Source organism: Ruditapes philippinarum, unplaced genomic scaffold (genome assembly GCF_026571515.1).
Source record: "Ruditapes philippinarum isolate M1 unplaced genomic scaffold, ASM2657151v2 ctg14567_1_1_1_1, whole genome shotgun sequence".
Classification (NCBI taxonomy): Eukaryota; Metazoa; Mollusca; class Bivalvia; order Venerida; family Veneridae; genus Ruditapes; species Ruditapes philippinarum.
Window position 1 is genome coordinate 2095 of NW_026860004.1, and position 27303 is coordinate 29397.

At 34.1% G+C, this 27303-nt stretch overlaps 1 protein-coding gene across 1 annotated transcript; it reads left to right on the forward strand.

The window, feature by feature from the left end:
- Positions 1-26942, forward strand: LOC132758591 (regulator of MON1-CCZ1 complex-like). Its single transcript, XM_060750279.1, has 6 exons — positions 1-130; positions 2861-3034; positions 3546-3644; positions 9690-9767; positions 16854-16966; positions 26927-26942. Exons 1-6 carry the CDS (start codon positions 116-118, stop codon positions 26940-26942), a joined length of 495 nt encoding a protein of 164 aa, XP_060606262.1. The 5' UTR covers positions 1-115.
- Positions 26943-27303: the final 361 nt, after the last annotated feature.

Below are 27303 nucleotides of genomic sequence, written 5' to 3' on the forward strand. Positions count from 1 at the left end.
AAATTGCTTTATACAATGAAATCAAATTGTTTTGGGAATTATAAATTATGGAAATGAACTTGATTTTTCAGGATGTCTTTGGAATGTAGAACGGCAACTTGTCCCATTAGTAACTATGATTCCAGATAAGGTATTTTAATATTGTTTTTATTGTAATTATTATTAGATATTGAAATGATGTCTTTCCATCCATCCATCCATCCATCCATCCATCTGTCTGTCCATCTGTCTGTAACAATATCTTGCAATCTATTTATCCAATCTTTTTGACACTTGACACTCTCATTTAACAAATCTCGAAGAGAATTCACATTTTCATTACTTGTTCTTGGTTGACCAGATTTCGGAGCATTAGCAACTGATCCTAACTGTTCAAAGCTTGCTCACAATTTTGTAAATGTTCTTTCTGCTCACAGTTTAGTTTCATAGTATTATTTCACCACAAAAATGTGCTGATCTAAGTGCCAAACATGCCAGTTTGAAGAATATGTTATTTTGGAAATGACGTCATGACCTCGAAACATTACAAATTTTTAGTAGCCGTTTTTACTAAACTTCATAGTTTACCCTTTAAAATGGTGTATTGTTCATTTAAATAGTCAAATATAAAGCAAAATTATTATGATTTCAGAATTTCCCTTTCTTTTGGGACACCCTGTATATAAGAGTCTTTAAAAACATATGATGTGAAAACATTAGAAAATAAAGTATTATTGAGGGTCTAATGCAGCGATTTAAGTCTTTGCATGCTGGTGACAATTGATTCTACACATGGGCCCAGTGTAGACCAAGATTAACCAGCACATCCATGCTTCTGAACATGGTCTCCACTTCAGTACTTATTATCCCCCGCCGAAAAATTTCGGCGGAGGATATAGAAATAGTCTCCGTCCGTCCGTCTGTCCTTCCGTCCTTCCGTCCGTCTGTCCTTCCGTCCGACATTTTTGTCCGGAGCATATCTCTAAAAGTATTTGAGTTATCAACTTGAAACTTCATAGGTGGATAGACCTCATTGAGGAGGAGTGCAGTGCACAAGAATGATAACTCTACCTTGCATGATTTTTGAGTTATTGCCCTTTGTTATTTTTCAAAATTGATTTTTGTCCAGAGCATAACTCCAAAAGCCTATGAGATATTAACATGAAACTTCATAGGTGCATAGATCTCACTCAGGAGGTGTTCAGTGCACAAGAATGATAACTCTACCTTTCATAATTTTTGAGTTATTGCCCTTTGTTATTTTTCATACCTAATTTTTCACCTGAGTGGAGCATAACTCAAAAAGTGTTTGAGATATCAACATGAAATGTCATAGGTGGATAGATCTTATTGAGGAGGAATGTTGTGCGCAAGAATGATAACTCTTCCCTATACAATTTTTGAGTTATTGCCCTTTTTTTTTCATGCTATTTTGTCCAGAGCTTATCTCAAAAAGTATTTGAGGTATCAACTTGAAACTTCAAATGTGGATGGATCTCATTGAGGAGGAGTGCAGTGCTTAAGAATGATAACACTACCCTGCATTATTTTTGAGTTATAACCCTTTGTTATTTTTCAAAATTAATTTTTGTCCAGAGCATAACTCAAAAGCCTTTGAGATATCAAAATGAAACTTCATAGGTGCATAGATGTCACTCAGGAGGTTTGCCCTGCACAAGAATGATAACTCTACCTTTTATAATTTTTGAGTTATTGCCCTTTGTTCTTTTTCATACCTAATTTTTCAATTCAATTTTTTTCTCAAAAAGTATTTGAGGTATCACTTTGAAACTTTTTTACTGAGGAGGGATGCAGCACACAAGAATGATAACTTACCCTGCATTATTTTTCAGTAATTGCCCTTTGTTATTTTCAGCCATCAGGTTTCAAATCTGTAATCACTATAGCCATCAGATTTCATTACCAAAAGACCTCTTAAAATGGAATTATTCCGCTCTACTACATATACATTCTTCCAATGAGCAAACACATTCGGCGGGGGATGGCCATGTTGACATGGCTCTTGTTTTGAAATTTGCTCTGAAAGTGATCAATGGGTTTTTCCAGTTTGAAAAGCAGACATTAAAGATATACAGCAGAGATGTTTAGTTATTGGTGATATTCAAGATTTGAGAAAAGTTAGTTTCCATTTTAGCTCACCTGTCACTGAGCTTTTGTGATCGCTTTTTTTCAGGGGTCTGGCCGTTTACTTTAAATGACATCACCTCATTAACTGCTGAGCCAATTTCATCCAAACTTCACAGGAATGTTCCTTTGGTGGTCATCTTTAAAAATTATTCAAAGAATTTAATTCCATGCAGAAGTCTGGTTGCCATGGCAACCAAAAGAAAAAACCAGATTTGTCCAAATAAAAGCCCCAAGGTAAAATTGGCTCAGCCCCACAGGTTTTATTTTCCTGACATGTCTATAGTAAAAACAAAAAAAATCTTCTTTAAAAAAAAATACCAAAGAGCAAGAGCTTAGATATTAAGCATGAAAGATCTTCAAATGGATGTCTACAAAGTTTGTTAAAATAAAAGCTCTAGGGTCAAAATAAGCCTTGCCCCAGGGGGTCATTGATTTTCCTTATATTTACATGTATATAGTTAAAATCCAAATGAGCTAGCGCTTAGATATTTTGTATAAAACATCTTCTAGTGGATGTCTTTCAAGTTTGTTCAAATCAAAGCCTTAGGGTAAAAATTGGCCCAGCCCCAGGGGTCATTGATTTCCATACTGTATATCCTGTATTTTTCGCGATGTTTTGATTTTTGCTATTTCTTCTAGGGTGAAAGGGGCTCCACTTAAACTTTTTGACCTTTTTCTTAGGTGAGCCCTATAGTTTCATATTATACCATTATATTTATATTTTCTTTGGCAGTGTCGCTTGATTAAGTTCCTTCTTCAAAGACAGAACAGTAAAAGTGTTATCCTAGATGTATGTAGACAGATGCTGTTACCAGGGCAGCAAGCTAGGCTACCTGTGATATCCCGTGTTGTAGATATGCTGAATCAGGTCTACAAAACTTATTTGGAGGCAGAGATGCTGGCCCTGGTAAGTATATATTCAAAATACCACTAGATCATCAGTATTCATTTATTGTGTTGTAGATATGCTAAATCAGGTCTACAAAACTTATTTGGAGGCAGAATGCTGGCCCTGGTAAGTGTATATATTCAGATTACCACTAGATCATCCGTATTGATTTATTGTTTTGTAGATATGCTAAATCAGGTCCACAACAATCACATGAAGGCAGAAATGTTGGCCCTGGTCAGTGCATATCTAAACGAAAACCCTTATTTCATAATTATGAAACTTAGGGATCTGCTGGGAATAATAAAAAAAATGTAACCTAAAACTGCATAAAATCAAAATTAGGAGCAAAAAAAATTACAGGCCAGTGAAACTGCTAGGAAGTCATTTTAATGTTTTTTTTTGTTGTTGTTCTGTCTTTTAAATGCTTTAACCTTTTTATTTACAGGCCAGTTAAACTGTAAGCCATTTTAATGTGTTTTCTTTTGTCATTCAGCCCTTTTAAATGTTATACCATTTTAATTGACAGGCCAGTGAAACTGCTAGTCAACCAGATGTATACAGGAGGGTAATCATTGATCAATCAGACATGTACACCTGTGTTTTCTCTGTACTAGAAGATAATGTTGTAAGTTCTTTTTATTACAAATTGGAAATTGGTTTAAGTTTTGGCTTGTATGTGCTACTGTATATAGGGAAGTTGATTCATGGTTTTGATTTTCTTCCATATCCGCTTTTTAAAAAATCTTTTGATTTCAAAAACCACTATTTGTGTAACAATTATTGTGTTATTCATAAAAAGTTTTTAAGTTTTACACAAAATTCATTTTGCAGTATAAATGTTGTAAATATTAGAAAATAAGTATCCCAATACAAGAACAATATAAGTATGTTAAGAAATAAAATGGTTTCATTTTTTAGCTCACCTGTCACAAAGTGACAGGGTGAGCTTTTGTGATCGCTTTTCGTCCGGCGTCCGTCCGTCCGTCGTCCGGCCGTCCGTTCGTCCGTAAACTTTTACTTTAAATGACATCTCCTCATAAGCCACTAAGCCAATTTCATCCAAACTTCACAGGAATGTTCCTTTGGTGGTCACCTTTAAAAATTGTTCAAAGAATTTAATTTCATGCAGAACTCTGGTTGCCATGGCAACTGAAAGAAAAAACTTTAAATATCTTCTTTTAAAAAAACCATAAGAGCTAGAGCTTAGATATTTGGCATGAAACATCTTCTAGTGAGTGTCTACCAAGTTTGTTCAAATAAAAGCCCTGGGGTCAAAATTGGCCCCGCCCCGGGGGGGTCATTGATTTTCCCTATATGCATATAGTAAAAAATTAAAAAATCTTCTTTTAAAGAACCCAAAGAGCTAGAGCTAAGATATTTAGCATGAAACATGTTCTAATGGGTGTCTACCAAGTTTGTTCAAATAAAAGCCCTGGGGTCAAAATTGGCCCCGCCCCGGGGGGGTCATTGATTTTCCCTATATGCATATAGTAAAAACTTAAAAAATCTTCTTTTAAAGAACTCAAAGAGCTATGGCTAAGATATTGAGCATCAAACATGTTCTAATAGGTGTCTACCAAGTTTGTTCAAATAAAAGCCCTGGGGTCAAAATTGGCCCGGTCCCAGGGGTCATTGATTTTCCCTATGTGCATATAGTAAAAACTTAAAAAATCTTCTTTTAAAGAACCAAAAGAGTTAGAGCTAAGATATTTAGCATGAAACATGTTCTAATATGTGTCTACCAAGTTTGTTCAAATAAAAGCCCTGGGATCAAAATTGGCCCCGCCCCGGGGGGTCATTGATTTTCCCTATATGCATATAGTAAAAACTTAAAAAATCTTCTTTTAAAGAACTCAAAGAGCTATGGCTAAGATATTTAGCATCAAACATGTTCTAATGGGTGTCTTCCAAGTTTGTTCAAATAAAAGCCCTGGGGTCAAAATTGGCCCCGCCCCGGGGGGGTCATTGATTTTCCCTTTATGCATATAGTAAAAACTTAAAAAAATCTTCTTTTAAAGAACTCAAAGAGCTATGGCTAAGATATTGAGCATCAAAACATGTTCTAATAGGTGTCTACCAAGTTTGTTCAAATAAAAGCCCTGGGGTCAAAATTGGGGCCGGTCCCAGGGTCATTGATTTTCCCTATGTGCATATAGTAAAAACTTAAAAATTTCTTTTAAAGAACCAAAAGAGTTAGAGCTAAGATATTTAGCATGAAACATGTTCTAATATGTGTCTACCAAGTTTGTTCAAATAAAAGCCCTGGGATCAAAATTGGCCCCGCCCCGGGGGGTCATTGATTTTCCCTATATGCATATAGTAAAATCTTAAAAAATCTTCTTTTAAAGAACTCAAAGAGCTATGGCTAAGATATTAAGCATCAAACATGTTCTAATAGGTGTCTACCAAGTTTGTTCAAATAAAAGCCCTGGGGTCAAAATTGGCACCGCCCCGGGGGTCATTGATTTTCCTTATATGTGTATAGCAAAAACTTAAAAAATCTTCTTTGAAAAAACTTAAATAGCTAGAGTTAAAATATTAAGCATGAAACATCTTTTAGTGAGTGTCAACAAAGTTTGTTCAAATAAAAGACCAGGGGTCAAAATTGGCCCCGCTCCGGGGGTCATTGATTTTCTTTATATGTGTATAGCAAAAACTTTAAATCTTCTTTGGAAAAACCCACATAGCTAGAGTTTAGATATTAAGCATGAAACATCTTTTAGTGAGTGTCTACAAAGTTTGTTCAAATAAAAGACCTGGGGTCAAAATTGGCCCCGCCCCGGGGGTCATTGATTTTCTTTATATGTGTATAGCAAAAACTTAAAATCTTCTTTGAAAAAACCCAAATAGCTAGAGTTTAGATATTAAGCATGAACATCTTCTAGTAAGTGTCTACAAAGTTTGTTCAAATAAAAGCCCTGGGGTCAAAACTAGCCCGGCCCCAGGGGTGTCATTGTTTTTAACTATATGTGTATAGTAAAAACTTAAAAAAAATCTTCTTTTAAAAAGCCCAATGAGCTAGAGCTTAGATGTTTAGCATGAAACATCTTCTTATGTGTGTCTACAAAGTTTGTGTAAATAAAAGCCCTTGGGTTAAATTGGCCCTGCAACGTTTGGGGGGGGGGCCTATATACAGGTGAGCGACCTCAGGGCCATCATGGCCCTCTTGTTTAGCTCACCTGAGCATGCTTTTATGATCGATGATTGTCCGTCGTCCGTCGTAGGAAAATCTTGTTAAAACTCTAGTGGCTACTGTTTTGATCCAAATATCCTGTAAATTGGTCTGAAAGTTTGTTTTGATGATTTCTAAGTCAAGTTCCAACATGGGTCATCTCGGATGAAAAACTAGGTCACACTGCCCAAATATGGAAAAACCTTGTTAACACTCTAGTGGTCACATTTTTGACTCAATTATCATCAAACTTGGTCAGGATGCTTGTCTAGGTAATTGATTGGATGAGTTTGAAATCGCATGTGAAACTAGGTCACCGGAGCTAAAAATAGAAAAATCTTGTTATCACTCTAGTCGCTACTGTTTTGATCCAAGTATCCTGGAAATTGGTCTGAAAGTTTGTTTTGATGTTTTCTAGGTCAAGTTTGAATATTGGTCACCTGGGTAAAAAACTAGGTCACACTGCTCAAATATGGATAATCCTTGTTAACACTGTAGTGGTCACATTTTTGACTCACCTGTCATGAAACTTGGTCAGAATGCTTGTCAAGGTAATTGTTCGGATGAGTTTGATGGGTCAGGTGAGCGATCTAGGACCATCATGGCCCTCTTGTTTTTAATTCACAAGGCAATCTTTGACATAAACATCGACTTAGTACACACAGTCACACAAAATGTACAGTTATCACAGCAAATGAAAACCTTAAACATGTATATTTTAATTTCTGTAGTATAAACGCCTTAAGCATATAGCAGTTAGATTGTACAGTTAAAGTTTATCACGCAGGACAGTTTACTGATAATTTCTTTTCATCAAGTCCAGCTAAAGCAAGTGACCTCTTGATCATATCAGTTTGTTTAGAATAGACATTTTGTGGCACGTGTTTGTCAACCATTGTGACGGAAGTTCTTACATTTATTGATATGAGCCGCGTCATGACAAAACCAACATAGTGGGTTTGCGACCAGCATTGATCCAGACCAGCCTGCACCTCCGCACAGTCTGATCAGGATCCATGCTGTTCGCTATCAGTTTTCTCTACTTGTTATAGAAGGTTTGTAAAAGCAAAAATGGATGGATCCGGGATCAGACTGTGCGGATGCGCAGGCTAGTCCGGATCCATGCTGGTTGCAAACGCACTATGTTGGTTTTGTCATGGAGCGGCTCATATTAATTTTAGATATGTATAAATGGCATTAGCGTATTATCAGAACATTATGGTTCAGTATGAAATTTTACAATCAAGTGTCCTGATCTTTTTATTTCAAGAACGCGAAAATTTAGCTTATGCGTTTAAGAAAAATGCTGGAATTCATGAAGCTGTGAATAAGTTACTATCGGTATAAAGGAAAATACAATGCCAGTGAATTTAAAACCCTTTACAGTAGATGTCATGATTCTAGATGTCTTTTGACAAAGGGGATAAAGTCAAATCATAATAGGAAAATTGTAAACATTTTAGAGGTCAGATTTTATTTTAGAAGCTTCAAGATTCATTGCCAGAAACTGTTCACTCTTAGCTTGCTATAATTCAGTTATATTTTTTTGCATTTACTACATTTTGTGAGAGCTTATTCCAAGGTTTTATGGCAGGATATGAGAACTGGCCCGACTTTCACTAACTAAGACAGCTGTGAAAGCCAAACTGAGGAAAATCTCATTCTAAGTTTCTGAGTTGAGAAAAATCTCAGATTTGAGCTGAGATTTTGACTTTGAGAAAGTAAGTGAAAGTCAGGTCTGATATAAGCTATATGTTATACTACACTACAGTGAGGCATTTCTAGTTTTAGGTAATAATCTTTTGTTAAATCAGAAAACTTGAAAAACTTGATAACCTTCAAAATCTTTCATGATTTTATTTTTTGTATTTTATCTCCCCTTAATAACATGAAACAAACAAAAAAAAACAAAACTTGATGTAGCATACCTGATCTTAATCTCTTATGGGTCATATGTGATGTAGCATATCTGCTCTTAATTTCTAATGGGTCATACTTGATGAAGCATACCTGCTCTAAATTTCTAATGGGTCATACTTGATGTAGCATACCTGCTCTAAATTTCTAATGGGTCATACTTGATGTAGCATATCTGCTCTTAATCTCTAATGGGTCATACTTGATGTAGCATACCTGCTCTAAATTTCTAATGGGTCATACTTGATGTAGCATATCTGCTCTTAATCTCTAATGGGTCATACTTGATACAGCATACCTGCTCTTAATCTCTAATGGGTCATACTTGATGTAGCATGTCTGCTCTTAATCTCTAATGGGTCATACTTGATACAGCATATCTGCTCTTAATCTCTAATGGGTCATACTTGATGTAGCATACCTGCTCTAAATTTCTAATGGGTCATACTTGATGAAGCATACCTGATCCTAATCTCTAATGGGACATACTTGATGTAGCATACCTGCTCTTAATCTGTAATGGGTCATACTTGATGTAGCATACCTGCTTTTAATCTTCAATGTGTCATACTTGATATAGCATACCTGATCCTATTCCTAATTGGTCATACTTGATACAGCATACCTGCTCTCAATCTCTAATGGGTCATACTTGATACAGCATACCTGATCTTAATCTCTAATGGATCATACTTGATACAGCATACCTGCTGTTAATCTCTAATGGGTCATACTTGATACAGCTTACCTGCTCTTAATCTCTAATTGGTCATACTTGATGTAGCATACCTGCTCTTAATCTCTAATGGGCCATACTATATACAGCATACCTGCTCTTAATCTCTATTGGGTCATACTATATACAGCATACCTGCTGTCAATCTCTAATGGGTCATACTTGATACAACATACCTGCTCTTAATCTCTAATGGGTAATACTTGATACAGCATACCTGCTCTTAATCTCTAATGGGTCATATTTGATGTGCATGTTTCAAAAATTGTCAAGGATCAATACGGATATACAAGGACTACTACGATTGATTATGGTTACAATACAGAGAGCTGCTGACCAGTAAGGGTAGCTACGGACGATGCAGGAATTAATCCCTGGCTCTTCCGTGGGTGTTTTCTGTGAATATGTGACCGGATTATTAGTAAAATTTTTGAAAGATTGTGTAGTATAATATTACTTTATTGTTATTTTTATCGCAGATATAACCTGTATACAAGGCAGTTATGCAAACATGGCTTTGTAGAGGAAAATTGGTTTCCATTGTGCAAGCAAAATTGTTTAAAAATGGAGGTGACAAAGATATAATCAAAGCTTATGAAAAGATTGTGATATTATGATTATGCATGTACATGTTTTTATTAATTTGATAGTCCTAGTGTTTTTTATCAGTCTAAAACTTAAGCACAATATTTATGCTGTTGAAATGATTTAAAGGGTTTCTTTCATAATGACAAACTTTGAGCTGGAAAGCTTGAATAATGACCCTTACAGCTTTTTTGTCAACACGTTTTGATAATGGTACTTTATCATCAGTTAACCTATGTACTAAATTTTGACTTTTTCAGGAAATACCTTACAAGTTCAAAGTTGCTGTTTTAATTGAATACATACGCTCCTTGAGTCAAAGGGAAATTCCAGTTCAGGTAAGAAAAAAATAATCATAAAACATGGATTTATTTTATGTACTAGAACAGTCAGTGATTCAGTTCAAAAATATTATACATGTTATATATATACAAGTCAAATAGAATCAGTGTATAATTTACTATTTGAGCTGCGCCATGACAAAACGAACATAATGGGTTTGCAACCAGCATGGATCCAGACCAGCCTGCGCCTCCGCGCAGTCTGATCAGGATCCATGCTGTTCGCTATCAGTTTCTCTACTTGTTATACGGTTTGTAAGCTAATAGCATGGATCCTGATCAGACTGTGCGGATGTGCAGGCTGGTCTGGATCCATGCTGGTCGTAAACCTATTATGTTGGTTTTGTTATGACACGGCTCAAATGTACTTATTGGGTAGTATAAATTATATTTGCGTAAGAAAGTTTCATTACCAAAAGCATATGCATATGAGAATTGCAAAGTACAGAAACAAGGAAAGAAAGAAAAGGAACGAACATGATTTCGGGATGTTTGCGGAACACCAGCTTCTGTACTATATCTTTAAAACAATATCCAAATATTAAGGACAGTCAATTGACAAAACCAAACTATGATTCAAAATATTTGTTTCTAATAATTTGACGTTCATTGGAAGTTTTTTATGGCTCTTGATATGTCATCTTTCCGTAACATTTTTGAGCCGCGTCACGACAAAACCAAACATAATGCGTTTTATGCCGACCAGCAATGGATCTAGACCGAGCCTGGCACATCCGCGCAGTCTGATCAGGATCCACTGCTGTTCGCTTACGAACCCTATAACTAGTAGAGAAACTGATAGCGAACAGCAATGGATCCTGATCAGAACTGCGCGGTATGCGCAGGCTGGTCTGGATCCATTGCTTGGTTCGCAAAACGCACTAGGTTGGTTTTGTCATGACGCTCGGCTCATTTATATTCTGAGGAAAGAACTATTCTGCTAAAGAACATTGAAGATTTGTTTTCAGATGCTACTCACATATAGAATTGGATCATTCGTTGTCAAGTTTCTTAAAATGAAAAAAAACAATTGCTCGGAGCCAATAACAGGCGATTTACAATTTATTATATTTTCGTGCGAACATATTCTTGTGGTTTTAAGTACATAATGAAGGAGAAAATAAGTCGCCACGAAACAATTTAAAATATCAATGTCAATAAAGGCCTTGTGCGTAAAGAGAACAACTGTAACGCTAATTTGTTTTTTCTTTTTTTATTTCTAGCTGTGCAAATGTTGATAATGATGTTTGACGTTATGTGCTTACGTTTCAAACTGTGGACTGCCATCACGTAAAGTTTTTTTGATTCGATTTGGAACTGTATGATTCATTTCTTTGACCTGATTTATTGTAACACTATATACTGATCATGTCATGTTTTGGGTTAAAATTTTTACTTTTTTGTTTTAAATTTCTTGATTTTTTAGAGGAAGTGATCTCGATTTGATAGTAAATTATTCCAGATTTATAATTGCTTATGACATCAACAAACATTTGAGACAGTTTCTACCGTGCCATTCTCGTTGATCCAATTCAAATTTAATGATGAGGTCAAAATGCTAGTTTTCTTTTTAAGAGGATTGAAGCTGAATATGAGGACTATTCAGGACCGATTTACAATAAGATGTGCTTACAACCTGTTAGATACTTGATTCTTCTATCTTCAAGGAGGTCATTAGTAAACACTAACGACAAATCTGTGTGGATGGAATCAATGATTCCGAGGGTTAAAATAATACATCACACTGAAGTCTTGACAATGTTTTAGATGCCCGCTGCACTGCACTTGCTTTTAATCATTTTAAATGCAAATAGTGTTGTTGACTGAAATATTATAACTGAATTCGGAAGCAATAAGGCAATGATTAACATGTTATTTTGCGTCCCTACTTTACATTAAATACTTTGATAATTATTTAGTTATGAAGATCCAAGATTGGCAATAAGCAACACTATTCCGACAATAGACAATAAGACAAAAGAATATGTGGACTGCATTAAAAGCAATTTCATAAAAATAAATATAAAATATATATGAAATTAGTATGAGCTTATAGCAATGCATTGTAATATACATATTTTCTTTTCATTGTTGTATTTGATTTTTGTTGTTTTAAGTTTTTTTTGTTTTTGTTTTCATTAATTTATTATTTTTTCATTTTTTTTTCCCCCAAATTATCCAGCAGTACAGTACGTGCATGGTTCTAATCAGGTACCCGTTTGCAACAAATTATAAAAATGCGAAACTGGAAATATTTTACAACATATAACCTTCACATTCTGATCAGGATCCATGCTGTTCGCTTACATACCCTATAACAAGTAGAGAAAATGATAGCAAACAGCATGGATCCTGATCAGACTGCGCGGATGCACACGCTGGTCTTTTAAAGTACATTATGGAAGGGAAAAATTAAGTACGCCACAGAAAAACAATTTAAAATAGATTCAATTTCAATATGTGTCTCTGTGCGTAAGAGAACACAAATTGTAAAAGCTAAATTTGTTTTTCCTTCTTTTTTTAATTCTCAGCAGTGCAAATGTGATAATGATGTTTGACGTATGTGCTTACGTTCAAACTGTGACTGCCATCACTAAAAAGTTTATTTTATTCATTTGAACCTAGTAACTGACTCATTTCTTTGACCTGATTTTATGTAACATTTATACTTGAATCATGTAATGTTTTTGGTTCAAATTTTAACTTTTTTGTTTCAAACATTTCTTGATTTTTAGCTCACCTGAGCATGCTAAGGGTGAGCTTTTAGGTTTGATGATTGTCCGTCGTCCGTCTGTCCGTCCGTCGTCCGTTCACATTTAGTTGTTAACACTCTAGCGGTCACATTTTTGCCTCAATCATCATCAAACTTGGTCAGGATGCTTATCTAGTTGATAGCTCAGATGAGTTCGAACATGGGTCATCTCGGATGAGAAACTAGGTCACAAGAGCTAAAAATAGAAAAACCTTGTTAACACTCTAGAGGTCACATATTTGCCTCAATCATCATCACTTGGTCAGGATGGTTGTCTACGATGATAGCTGGATGAGTTCGAACATGTGTTCATCTCGGATGAAAGTAGAGTCACCCGGAGCATAAAAATAGGAAAAAACTTGTTAACACTCTAGCGGTCACATTTTTGCATCAATCATTCATCCAAACTGTGGGTCAAGATGCTTGTCCAGGGTGATTAGCTCGATGTGAGTTCGAACATGGTCATTCGGCCATAAATATATGAATGAAGAAAAAGATAGGTCACCGGGAGCTAAAAATAGAAAACCTTGTTACACTCTAGCGGTCAATTTTGCCTCCCCCAATATATCATCAAACTTGGTCAGGATGCGTATCTAGTTGATAAGCTCAGCTGAGTTCGAACATGGGTCAATCTTCGGATGAGAGAAACTAGGTCAAAGAGCTAAAATAGAGAAAAAACCTTGTTAACACTTAGAGCGTCACAATTTTTGCCTCAATCATGATCAAACTTGGTCAGGTGTTTGTTAGGTGATTAGCATCGGATTTGAGTTCGACATGGGTCATCTCGGTATGAAAAAGTAGGTCAACCGGAGCTAAAAATGAAACCTTTTAACACCTCTAGCGGTTCAGCATTTTTTGCACAATCATCTATCAAACTTGGTCAAGATGCTTGTCCAGGCTGATAGCTCGGATGAGTTCGAACATGGTCATCTCGCGATGAAAAGTAGGTCACCGGAGCTAAAAATAGAAAAACCTTTTTAACACTCTAGAGGTCCATTCTTTGCATCTCATCATCAAACTGTGGTCAGGATGCTTTATCTAGTTTGATAGCTTCGGGATGTATGTTGAAAATGGGTCATCTCGATGAAAAAAGTAGATCACCGGAGCTAAAATAGAAAACCTTGTTAACACCTCTACGGTCACATTTTTGCATCAATCATCATCAAAACTTGGTCAAGAATGCATTGTTTGGTGCTAGCTCGGATGAGTGTCGAACATGGGTCATCCCCGAATGAAAAACTAGGTCACAGGGAGCTAAAAATAGAAAAACCTTGTTAACACTCTAGTGGTCACATTTTGACTCAATTGATCATCAAACTTGTCAGGAAACTTGTCTAGGTCATTGCTGGGAAAGAATTGAAACATGGGTTATCTCGGGTGAAAAGTAGGTCACCGGAAAGCTAAAAATAGAAAAATCTTGTTAACACTCAGTGGCTTACTGTTGTGCATCCAAATATTCTGGCTTTATTGGTCTGAAAGTTTGTTTTGATGATTTATTTCTAAGTCAAGTTTCGAACATTGGTCATCATTGGATGAAAAAAACTAGGTCACCCGCCCAAATATGGAAAAAACCTTGTTTGTTTTGTTATTTTTTTTTGTTTTGTTAACATTTCTATTGGTCACATTTTTGACTCAATTTATTCATCAAACTTGGTCAGATGTGCTTTATAGGTAATTGCCTTGGATGAGTTCGAAATCGCATGTGGAACTATGGTCACCGGAGCTAAATAATAGAAAAATCTTGTTAACACTCAGTGGCTATTTGTGATCAAAATATTTCTGTTAAATGTGGTCTGAAAGTTTGTTTTTGATGATTTCTAGTCAAGTTCGAACATTGGGTCATCTTGGATTGAAAAAACTAGGTCACCACCGCCCAACATATGGAAAAACCTTCGTTAACATTCTAGTGCGTCACATTTTCGACTCAATTATCATCAAACTTTGGTCCAGGATGCCTTGTATAGGTTAATTGCTTGAGTGACGTTCAAATCGCATCCATGTGGAACTAGGTCCCCGGAGCTAAAATAGAAAAATTTGTTAAACTCTAGTGCTACTGTTTTTTGATCCAAGTATCCTTGAAATTTGGTCTAAAAGTTAGTGTTTGAGATTTCTAGGTCAAGTTTGAATATGTGTCACCTGGGTAAAAAAACTAGTCGCACTGCTCCAATATGGCATAATCCTGCTTAACAGCTGTAGTGTCGTCACATTTTTGACTCACCTGTCATGAGACTTGGTCAGAATGCTTGTCTAGGTAATTGTTTGGATAAGTTTGATAAATCAGGTGAGCGATCTAGGGCCATTATGGCCCTCTTGTTAAGAGGAATGTTGATACAACATTGATAGTAAATCATTCCGTTGACTTATAACTGTTATGACATCAACAAATATTTGAGATAGTTTTGCACCTGCCACTCTCTTTGACTCCCAATTCAAACATTTAATGAAGAGGGCAAAATAGCTAGTGTCTTTTTAAAGAGACTTGACCTGAATATAGGACTAATCAGGACTGATTACAATAAGATGTGCTTACAACCTGATATAGATACTTGAAATCTTCTATCTTCAAGGAAGGTCATTAGTAAACACTAACCAACAAATCTGAGCTGGAATCAATGGATCCCGAAGGATAAAAATACATCAACACTGAAGTACTTGACAATGTTTTTAGATGCCACGCTGCACTTGACACTTGCTGTTTAAATCATCTTAAATTGCAAAATAGTGTTGTTGATGAATAATATATTATACTGAATTCGGAACAATAAGGCAATGATTAACATTTTATTTTGCTTCCCTACTTTACAATAAGTACTTTGATATAATAATTTAAGTTATGAAGAATCAAGAATTGCCAAAAAGCAAACACTTTCCAGACAATAGCTGAACAATAAGAATATGTGACTGCAATTAAAGATCCTGTCACTCAATTTTTCATGGTTTTTATTTTATAAATATGATGCTCTAACTAAGATTTGTCAATATTTCAAGTTCAAATAAGCATTATTTTTAAAGATATTACCAATTTAACATTCATGTCTTAATAAAGGGAGGTTACAAAAATTTAGGGGGAATTTATTTTCTATAAAATTCTAAATCAAATTTTTTCAATAAAAAATGAATTCATGTCAATTTATTGATTAAATATAATGTGCACAAATATATTGCAGTACACATTTTATTGTTCCTCGATGTTTGAAAATTGTTTTATTTGCATAATTATATACATATATAATTTTTTGCACAAGTGTGGTATACACAACAGTAACCCAATATCAATCATCAAAAACATATAGGATCTTTAAAGCAATTTTATAGAATAATAATAGAAATATATATGAAATTTGAGAATGAGCTTATAAGGCAAATGGCATGTAACATATACATATTTTTCTTTTCCATTGTTGATTGATTTCTTGTTGTTTTAATTTTTTTTGTTTTTTTTCATTTAATTAGTTATTTTTTTCATTTTTTTTCCCAAATTATCCAGGCAAGCTTACAGTACGTCCATGGTTCTAAATCAGGTACCGTTTGCAACAAATTATAAAAAATGCGAAAACTGGAAATATTTTACAACATAAACCTTCACATTCTGATCAGGATCCATGCTGTTCGCTTACATACCCTATAACAAGTAGAGAAAGTGATAGCAAACAGCATGGATCCTGATCAGACTGCGCGGATGGGCAGGCTGGTCTGGATCCATGCTGGTCGCAAACCCATTATGTTGGTTTTGTCATGGCGCGGCTCATTTATCTTTTGAGTAGAAAACACATTAAATTAATGTGGATTTATCTACAATGGACATATTTTCTGAAATATACCATGATGATGAAAATGTTAGGACTAGACACAAAATATATACTGTTACAGAATATGTTAAACTTTGTCCTCCAAGTGTGACCTTGATCTTAGAAGTAAACATTGGGGTGTTGTGCACAACACATTGTCTCATTATTGTTAGCATTTGTGCCCAGTAATTAAAATTCCTTTAAAATTCCTTGAATGATTAAATTAATTTTATATTTGTCACATTTTTTTTTTTTGAAATGGTGATAATAACTATACAAATGTATTTCTGTTGACAAAGGGCTTATTTCATTCTATTCCTTTAATGAATTCATTGTTGCATGTGCAGATCAAGCATTGATCAAGATTTTGCACTAAAAGTCCAGATCCATACTTCAATCTACTTGAAATTGCACAATTTAATGCTTCATGTAAAACATCCCTTATGCGAGAGACATTGGTTAACCTTTGCACAAAGTTGTGTTCCATTCACAATATTTCTCAAAATATAATTTATCGTATATATTTCCCTGTTTTATTTTCAGCCACTATCTTTATGGAATTTAACTCATCAACATCCTAGTACACAACCATGTTCTCCTACCCCAGTACATCAGTTCCTACAGATCATGTGCTTAGTGACCCTCCAAAACCCTCTGTAAGTTATACATTTATACTCCCAACAAATTTAATTATTATTTGTAGGACACCCTAATTTTCCCGTTGTTTTAGTGGTAGGTAATCCCTTAAATTTAAGATCCATCCCAAAATTTTATTGCCCACTCCTGCCATGTAAGATTATCTTTGCCATACACCCATTACTTTGCATTTTAGTACCAAATCCATTTAATATACTCAAAGGTAACATGTGAAGGGATAAATTGCCATTGATATGAAGTAGTTTTGTTGAACCCATCACATGTAGTTGTGTTTTTGCCCTGTTCCTTTCTATTAGAACACCTGTAAGATTGGTGACAAGGAAAATATTTATTTAAACAAAAAAATTAAATGGGCCTAATAAGAATCATGGGTTTGAAGAAAAAGTTACATCTATTAATTGAGTTACAAATGTTATATATGCACAAATTGTGCTTAATAAATGGGAAAGTCGTGCTTTAAAAAAGTAGTTTTGAGTTTTGGGTTTTAAAAATAATTTTATATCCATTGCATGTCTTGGCTAAAGCAAAGTCGTTGTTCCGGTCCTGTCTTTCGTCGGTTCTACAAATTAAAAATAATTTTTTTATACTTTTTCTTTCATTCTGTAGTTTATACTCTCACTTTTTTTTCTTTTTGTTTTTTTTATTTATATTGCATTCTTCTAACAGTAAGAGCGACACGATCAGTTTTTATTTTTCATTTAAATTCTTTTTTTTCAATTTTCTCCTTTTTTGCTAATCTTTTTTCATTTTTTTTTAATCTAGTCATATAGTTGATAAATTTGCTGCAAGAAAACAACGCCGCCTTGCATTTGTCTTCAGAGAATAATCATCTTGGCATAAATATCATCATGAAATTTATCATATACCCGTGCCGATTTTGCGACTCCGTAAAAATGGTATTGCACTGGCAAATATGTTGACAAGACATCATTTGCGTTACTTAAACATAATGCTAAGACGCGCTAAATGTTATAGTTATATTATAGGCGCTTTAATGAAAAATGTTTCTTTATCACTTCAAAAGAAGGGACTTACATATGTTGTCAAATGTCTCCAGATTGCGTTATTTTGCATCTATAAATCCAAATTTCCTCGGGGGAAGACCCCCGAACCCCCTCCCATTTACAAAGGTAGGGGGCCACCCCCTCCCTTAACCCACCCCAAGGCGTGTAAATACTTTTGCCTGCGCTACGCCACTGCAAATGCGCAATACATATGCGCGTGCGCACGTAATAGCTATCGCGTGCGCACGTAAAAAGTATCGCGTGGCCACGGAAAAACTATTGTGTGCGCACGTAATAAAAAAGAAAATTCTATGTCCCCTTTATGCCACCGTAGATACCACCTTGTTTTTGCTAAGAATATTGCTAGTGCCATAAATCATCTATAAAAATTTAGGCATTGAAAATAGACGCATCACAATTGATAACGATGAGAATAGACTTGCTGCATATGTATTTAGGTTCTGGATGCTGCACTCACCAGGGCTGGGAATCAAAACTGCGTCGTATCCTACAAAATGTAAACAAACGCCGCCATCTTGGAACGAAAAGCGTGTGTTTTTGTTTATAACTCTTTTGTTGGAAATGACTGAAAACAAGATATATGTATTAACACGCTACACTATTTTCCGCTTCGTTCGGTATATGTTGCTTGCACAACTATTTTGTAAAACAAAAGTTATAGCGAACTTGCAACTCGAAGCGGGGCAGAATTTTTATGAAAATGTGTGGATACGACGCAGTTCATATTGCTTTATCTATCGTTTTTTCCTTCAAATCAATTATATATTTGTTTCAGAGTTCACCATAAACTTCGAAATTTAATTTTGCATCATTTACTAAAATTTCATTAAAAAGAGCTGTTTATTTTCTAAGAAAATAATGATTTTTACGAAATGTAAAATATGATACGACGCAGTTGTATTTTTGGCAGTCTTTTCAACAGGGATAATTTTGGCAATACTCTTCTATTTTATGGAATAATCACTTGCGCTAGATAAAAAACCCCAGATCATTTGAGGTGTATAGCAATGTTATGTTGCTTTTGATTATTTAGAATACAATGTGTCATGTCCAATATAACATTTAATTCGAAAGTTTACATTGCGGAAGCTACTTTCAGTTAAACATGAACATGTTACCTTATTGATCATAATATCTGAAATAATTTCTTATATTTTCCTGTATGTTCAATATTATCCCTATTTTTTTCGCAAAAAAAAAATGTAGAAATCTATTAACTTGAATTCATTTTGGCTAGCTACGCTTTAAGTTAACTGTGGTTCTGCATGTTCTGGGTAATGACTGCTTTTTTGTGGTTTCTTTTCAAACTTTCACTCTACACATTAGCTTTACTAGGGGCGAGGACCTCAGGTGCGCCTTTGTGAATTATTTCAGGAAAAATGTTGTACTTGCAGAGAACCATCGACATTTTGAAACTAGCTTGATAGGTTTTCCACACGAAAGAATAAAAAGTCCCTGGTGTTTTTCGAATTCATAGCAGTTCAGTTCAAGTGATTTGAGTTCAGTAAACATAAACAGCTCGGCCTCGGTCGGACACACCTGTCTGATTTGTTTTTTTTTTTCAACAAAATTTGTTAACGTCAGCTGTACACATAAGCAGCTTTTTATTAACTTCTGACCTGAAGTTTTAAGATTATAAATATTTGAATTAATTATGAAGAGAATGAAATTTAAATTTCTTATTTCGGTATGACTAGCAGAGAAATTTTCAATGTAAACAGGGGGTAATCCTCTGTGAAGTCATTTTCTGAAAACTTTTGTTTAAGTTTTCAGGCAATTCATTATCAAATAAAAATCACACTTTAGTATGAAGGTATGTTAAGATGTCATGTCTCTAGTCTGTTGAAAATTCGATACGATAATCTGACCTAAATTTTCTGTTCAATATTGTGAAAACTTAATAATTCTTCAATACTGTTGAAAGATCATGTCTGCCTATTTTATATATGTATCAAATTTACCGGTGCATAGCGTAAAATACCTTTGCAAAACGGACACTTTTTACAAAATAATTTGTAGTTGTATCATATGTAACTCGATTTTGAAAATGATGGAGAAGTATGATACTTAAGTGCAAATATAGAAAATACATTCCGTAGACCTTTCCTCATCGGCGATAAAGAAACTCAATACGACAAAATCAGGGATAAAGTTCTGCGGCGCTGAACATAAAATGACTAAACGGAACGCATAACCTACTTGCAAAAATATATTGTAGCTTAACCATTTATAATATAATTTAAAAAATTTAATGTTCAGTTTCAAATAATAAAGCTCATCTGTTCTCATCGATTATTAAGAAAATGAATACAATAAAATCGGCACATAAAAGACATATTAAGTAATAAAGGAATTGACGGAAATTATTGCTAATTTCAAGTAACAAAGGTAGGCATGCAATTTGCGCATTCCCGATAGCGAGAGACCTTTTCAAAATTTGTATTTCTTTCTCTTTTTTTAAAAAAAAGAGGCCATTCCTGATTAATACAGGGTCCAGGAGAGGTTACACTGGAATATTGAATTTTGTATCAAAAATAGTAATCACTTCCATTTCGAACTCACGGGAACAAGTTTATAAGCATGCTAAGGCAACACTAGAACACGTTGTTATATGGGTGTGCGATCACGTGTTTCAATGTATATTGCATTTGATACAGCTTTTCGGAATCTGTAGATGCTTATGATTAGTACTAAAATGCGACCGAAAAATGCAGCCTTAATAGAATTGTATTACATTTCCATTTTAATGAAACCAATGAGTGACCAAACAAGAAATGTTGTTGGACGTTATAACCATACCTAGCACATAATTTAAATAGTTTAACCAATATTCAGCCTGCAATGAAAATACAACTGCGTCGTATCATATTTTATTTTCAACTGCGTCGTATCATTTCGTAAAAATCATTATTTTCTTGGAAAATAAACATCTCTTTTAAATGAAAGTTTAGTAAATGATGCAAAATTATGTTTTGAAGTTGATGTTGAACTCTGAAAACGAGTATATAATTGATTTGAAGGAAAAAACGATAGATAAAGCAATATGAACTGCGTCGTATCCACACATTCTCATAAAAATTCTGCCCCGCTTCGAGTTGCAAGTTCGCTATAACTATTGTTTTACAAAATAGTTGTGCAAGCAACATATACCGAACGAAGCGGAAAATAGTGTAGCGAGTTAATACATATATCTTGTTTTCAGTCATTTCCAACAAAAAGAGTTATAAACAAAAACATACATTTTTCGCTCCAAGATGGCGGCGTTTGTTTACATTTTGTAGGATACGACGCAGTTTTGATTCCCAGCCCTGCTCACAGAAAACACAGAACAATGGCTGGTAGCCGGTATAAAGTTGGACATAATTATTACCTGTTAAGAATTTTATGGAAAAAAAGTGAGACAAATGTGCTTCGAGTGTTCTTTCTATTGTGTGTCGAACACATCTGTCTCATTTTCAATTTGTCGCAAATATGAATGTTTACAAACACATCGGTCACACTTCGTGAGACAAATGTGCTCCGAGACAAATGTGCTCCTACAATGCTTTCTATCCATAGTCTTCACGTGGAAAAAAACTTGTTTTAATAGCTTTTTATCTCTTCATTTATTTCCCTTATAACCCCTTATATAATTAAGCCTTTCAACGGATGCTTACAAATGATCTTAATGGAAAGAGAAGTTGTCGCGCACACAAAATTCGCCAAGCAGAGCGCCTACTAACCAACCAATTAGAAATACTGATCCGTATCGCCGCCAGTGTTATTGTGATGAAACATTAAATTACTATGAACTTTTGATCTTCCTGCCCTAACCACACATTTCAATTAACCATCAATTTATAGCCTTGACACCTGTGTCGCCTTTAAACTTCCGATATAAGGATTTGTGGTTCCTAGATTTGCCCTCAAAGGTCAGAGCATCGTCTATATTTTCTTTGAAACTATCGTGGATGACAGATTCAAATGAACGTTTCAACCGTAACAAAACAGCAAATGTGGACATGTATATAACCGTTTATTTTGTAGTACTGTGTATAATTATAATTGATTTAATTAATTAAAGGAGTTGATTATAAACCAAACTACACAGCGGAAATGGTAATTCTTTTTCAATTAATCATATTGTTTACATTTGACCTGTAATAGTCCCACTGGTTATGGTCACACCACATGTGCGTTCCTAGAAAAATCATCTGAATAAGGAGTTCATGTATGCAGGAATCGATTGCGGGGGTTTTACAATCTCAGCGGTCATAATGCTTTAAATTGAGACGTATTAAATTTTATATATTGATGTATAGCGATGAGATAGGGAAAAAAATCTATACCTGTGACATGCATTTTTTTTTACCGCGAAGTAGCATTTAGACTACAATTTGACCCTACGTATTGAGGTCATGGGAATATCAATGTGTGACAGACTCACGTGGTGCTTTTGCAACAAAGGCCTTCTTAAATACGAATACATGTACATGTATATGACTTACACAATAGCATCAATAATATAGTCAATGCAAGATCGTTCAGCACGACATTATACGTGCTTGTTGTAATTTAGTTCTTTCTTTTCAGCTATTTTCGTGTTAGGTGGTTCCAAATCTGTGATATGCAGGCTTCATAACATCTGATCCCCTTTCAAAATTCCATTTTATTTAGCTACGCCCATTGTTTTCTCGTTTAGGGCACACGCAAATTTTTACTTGGAGACGATATGCCGCTTTTCATGGAATGGCCACTAACGTGTCAAATTGAGGGTTTTGTGATAACCGCCATATGAACATATCTGCGGATGTTTTAAATTTCCAAATTGTACCAGTGCATGTTAAATGTTGAATTTCTGCTTAAGCCGGTGCTAGGGGGCGTGGACGGTAGTTTGCATTTGACAGTACCTTCCACGAACAGGCTCAATCAAACCGAGCCTGCAACATTTTCAATTTTGCCGTGTTTGGCTTTCTTTAGTGATTCTTAATTTATCTATTTTTTCACCGCCCTCTCCAATTATTATTCTGGAATGTGAAAATGTGTTATGTTAATATAGACTTAACGTATATATGCTTAAAATATGGTTCACTTGTCTGAATCATCATCATCATCGTCATCATCATCATCATCATAATAACATCATCATCTCCTTCTTCTTCTTTTTCTTCTTCTCATCATCATCATAATCATCATTATCATCATCATCATTATCATCATCATTATTATTTAAATCTTTCATGTGATGAAGCTCTCCAGCTAGCTTCAGGAAGAGAAGTCGGTGGTTCTTCTAAGGTGTTAGGCGTCCATGTCTAAAACAATACTCGTAGGGAAACCTAAAGCTGCTGCTGTTGCTTTTGTTGTTGTTATTGTTGTTGTTGTTGTGGTATTTACTTTTGTTTTGCAGAAATCGAAGACCCATACCGTTAGATTGGTCAGAAATGAATTCAAATTCAAAGTTTACTTCAGCCATGACTTTGTAATGAAGTGTAATACAATATATTATGTATAAGTTGCTTAAATCGTGCGCAAAAAAAATAGGTATCATCTAACATTAGATCCTTTCTAAATTTAGCTCATCTTTTAAGTAGCCTGAAGAATTAACCACTTTTCAAATTTTTCATTTGATGTTTGTCATTTCCGTATTTAAATTCGTTTCGTGGATAACCGAAACGGAAAATAACTTAACAAATTTGAACGAACGCAGTTGTATTTTTCTGTGCAATAATTTTCAATTTTAGGCCCATCTCAATATTTTAGAAACCCAAGATGTTTTCTACTACAGAGAATAACAACAACGCGAACGCAATGATACTGCTTCTCTATCATGTCACAGAGAGGATGCGGTTACACAAATAGGTTTATCAATATTGGTTATATCAGAAAAAAAGCATTTTTAAAGTTCGGCAACCATCTTGGTGGCCATCTTGGATTTCAATTGATTGTAAAGGAGGATTTTAAGAAATAGAGGATATTTGTTTGTTTTGCATGTAAGATTGAAATATAATTTCACTGAGTGAACACCAGATGCAATATTTTCACGAGTGGCGTAGCCACGAGTGAAAATAATAGCTGGTGTTTACGAATGAAATAAAATTCTATCTTATATGTAAAACAAATAAATTTTCTTTTTATTTCATGCTTTTTAAATGATTTTAAGTATTTTTTACTGATTTTGCCGCGTAACGTCGCGCATTCTCCTTTGTGACGTCATCAATTCATGACGTCACATCATCGATTTTGAAATATAGTTCTGTTAAATTTTTCTAATTTTGTTACATTTTTAACATGATGTATGGTGACAGACTTTCTTTTCTAAAGAAGCAAAATTTACGTATGACGGAATTTATTTCTGCCTGTTATTCCATTTAGTTAATTTTTTTTTTCATCCGCATTTAGATATAGTCCGGCTACAGTGAAAATTATATTTTATAAATTTCACTAGTGGTTTATCAGAATATAATCATCTGATATATTACAATAAAATAACTGGAAAGCATGAAATAAATGTTTTTATTTGTACACATTTTTGCTTTCAAATGAGACTAATTATTCTTCTGGACATGAATTAGAAATAAATGGCCCCTATCTCTGGTACTATGTATATGTGGGCATTTATTACCACATTATTTCGCTTCATTTTGTAAATGATACAAGAATTCATAGCGAGCTTGACGAAAATATTCCTAGCCTGTTTTGATCAATTATATTTATTGAATAACGCCCAAATAATGCTGCCACATTAGTCAAAGTAGCTTAATATTGAAGAAAAAATATATTTCATTGAATAAATCATACAAATAATTTTAATTTTATCTTAAAGGTCAACTTGATTAAAATCACGCTAAATAACGCTCCGCTTTAAATACGAAATCATTTCTGAGCCAATCATCGGCGAGCTTTCATAATTTTGAAAGCGATGTGATTTCTTTAATTTTCTTATAACCGGGCCAATACTGAGTAAGCAATTTTTACGATTTCGAGGACAAGCATGGCGTTGTCCGTATAGCCGACAGGTAAACTGGCAAAACAATCTTGCCCATTAAAAATTTACTCTATTATTTAAAGTTCTTTTTTTAAAAATTACTTCAAACATTTTTCTCAACAAAAATCAACAATTTGCTTAAGCACAGAAAACGGTACTTTTATACTTCTAATACCTATATAAAACTAGTTTGATTGTGTGGCTAAAATAGCTTTCTTTGGAAATCCGAATAAGTCATCAGCTTTAGTCAGATTGTGTTAAAGGTCAACATCTAATGTTTTCCTAAAAAAAACATACACAATGTAAACACTATGCACGCGAATGACACATGCTAAATATTAAGCTAACGTTTACGAGGATTCAGACAAATTAATGAGTCAAAATATCTAAACAAAGTGACAGAGTGGGCATTATGTACACAAAAACATATTTCCACTTATTTTAAAGAGGACTTATAGGAACTGCTACATGTCAAATATCTCACATAACACATAAACACTAGTGAAGAACGTAAAGAAAAATTAACTCAAACATTTCTGCAAGTAATTTCAGATCCAGTTTTACATTTCTGACATAATTGAAGGCGATAATTTATAATGATGATGTATAACTCTTTTCTTGATCTTATTCCAATCTTGAGTTCAATTTTCTAAAGTGTTCAAGACTTCCGACACTGTCATTAATTCAAATCAGATGTACTTGTAAACACTTAATATATATTTAGAATGAACCTTTTTACACTGTTACATTAAAATGTAATGTTTGGTTAAAGACTAAGGATTTAAGCAACAGAACTTTGATGAAGATAATACACTGTAGAATATTCGTCTGTTTCCCGAAGTTGGCAACAGGATAGAGCTGGTAGAAAAACGCAATCGCAATTTTTCGGTCCTTTCCGTCAGTTTTCGGATAAGGGCATCGAAATACACAGAAGGGATACGGTAACAGACTTTCGTCTTACAGTCATTTTAAACACGAATTTCAGTGTGAAAAGTATTTAAGCTTTATAGAAAAGATAGCCATATGATTATTTAAACCAAATTTAGACTATCAGCCCACAATCTGGAAATAGAAAAAGGAAGGCACGATAATAATTCAAGAGAAAACAGAAAATATCGAAATTGTCCATTAAATTTGGTAGAAACAGAATTTCATTTCTTATTAATACGTAGAACGTTTTCCAAACCATACTTATGTAGGTGGCCTACAATGCAAAAATTCGAAACACTACTGGCAAGCACAAGTATCAAAAAATTAATAATCTGACAAGTATTTAAACTTAGATTTTAACTTTTCAATATCCAGTAACACTCTTTTTTTCTTATGATTACTGGTAAAAGGGAGATAACTACGACAACAAATGCTTTGTACATATATAACGGTCATGTCATCTTAGAAATATTATAATTGGCGTTTGATTTGTGGATAGTGATATAATGCAACGTTACAAATATCTCTTACATATATGAGTATTTTTATGAATACTCTTAACCTTTGTTTATACTTGACAACAATACTTCTCGGCAACGTTTACAAATATTTTTTATAATTTGTTTAAGTACATTTGTTTCTTATAAGTATTTTTATGCAAACTTTATTAGATATGTCATAAGATTTGCTCATACTTGTCAACAATACTTCTCGGCTAACTGTAACTTATAACACTTTACACCACACACTATCTGAATGACTGTAAATTGTATGTATGCAAATTTATGTAATGCTATGTTATGTTATGTTTGTTATGAAATACTATGTAATGTAATGTTATGTTATGTAATGTAATGTAATGTAATGCTATGTTATGTTACATGTATGTTTGTTATGTTATGTTATGTTATGTTTGTTATGTTATGTTATGTTATGTAATGCAATGTAATGTTATGTTATTTTATGTTATGTTATGTTATGTTATGTTTATGTTATGTTTGTTATGTTATGTTATGTTATGTTATGTTATGTTATTTCAGTCTAACCTACTCTTAGAGATTAAACATGTAAACAAATAACATTTTTATACACTGTAAGTACTGTAAGTATACAAAGATTACACTCTCTGACTTTGTTTCCATCTAAAACCACATGGTAGAACTACTTTCTATCCGTATTAAATATGAGATTATTATGAATAAACGTCGAGGAGTTCTGATTGAGAAGAACGCTGGTTTGTACCATTTGACTCGTATGTAACTGAATTGCAATTATAAAAGGCAATAGACATAAAACTCATAGATAAAAATGTCAAAATATTCAAAGTGTTATCTAAACAATTCAGATAACAAACAGGACATTGCTCCAATGCATTTTATGAATGGCATTCATTTTACAAAATAACAAAGCGACATAT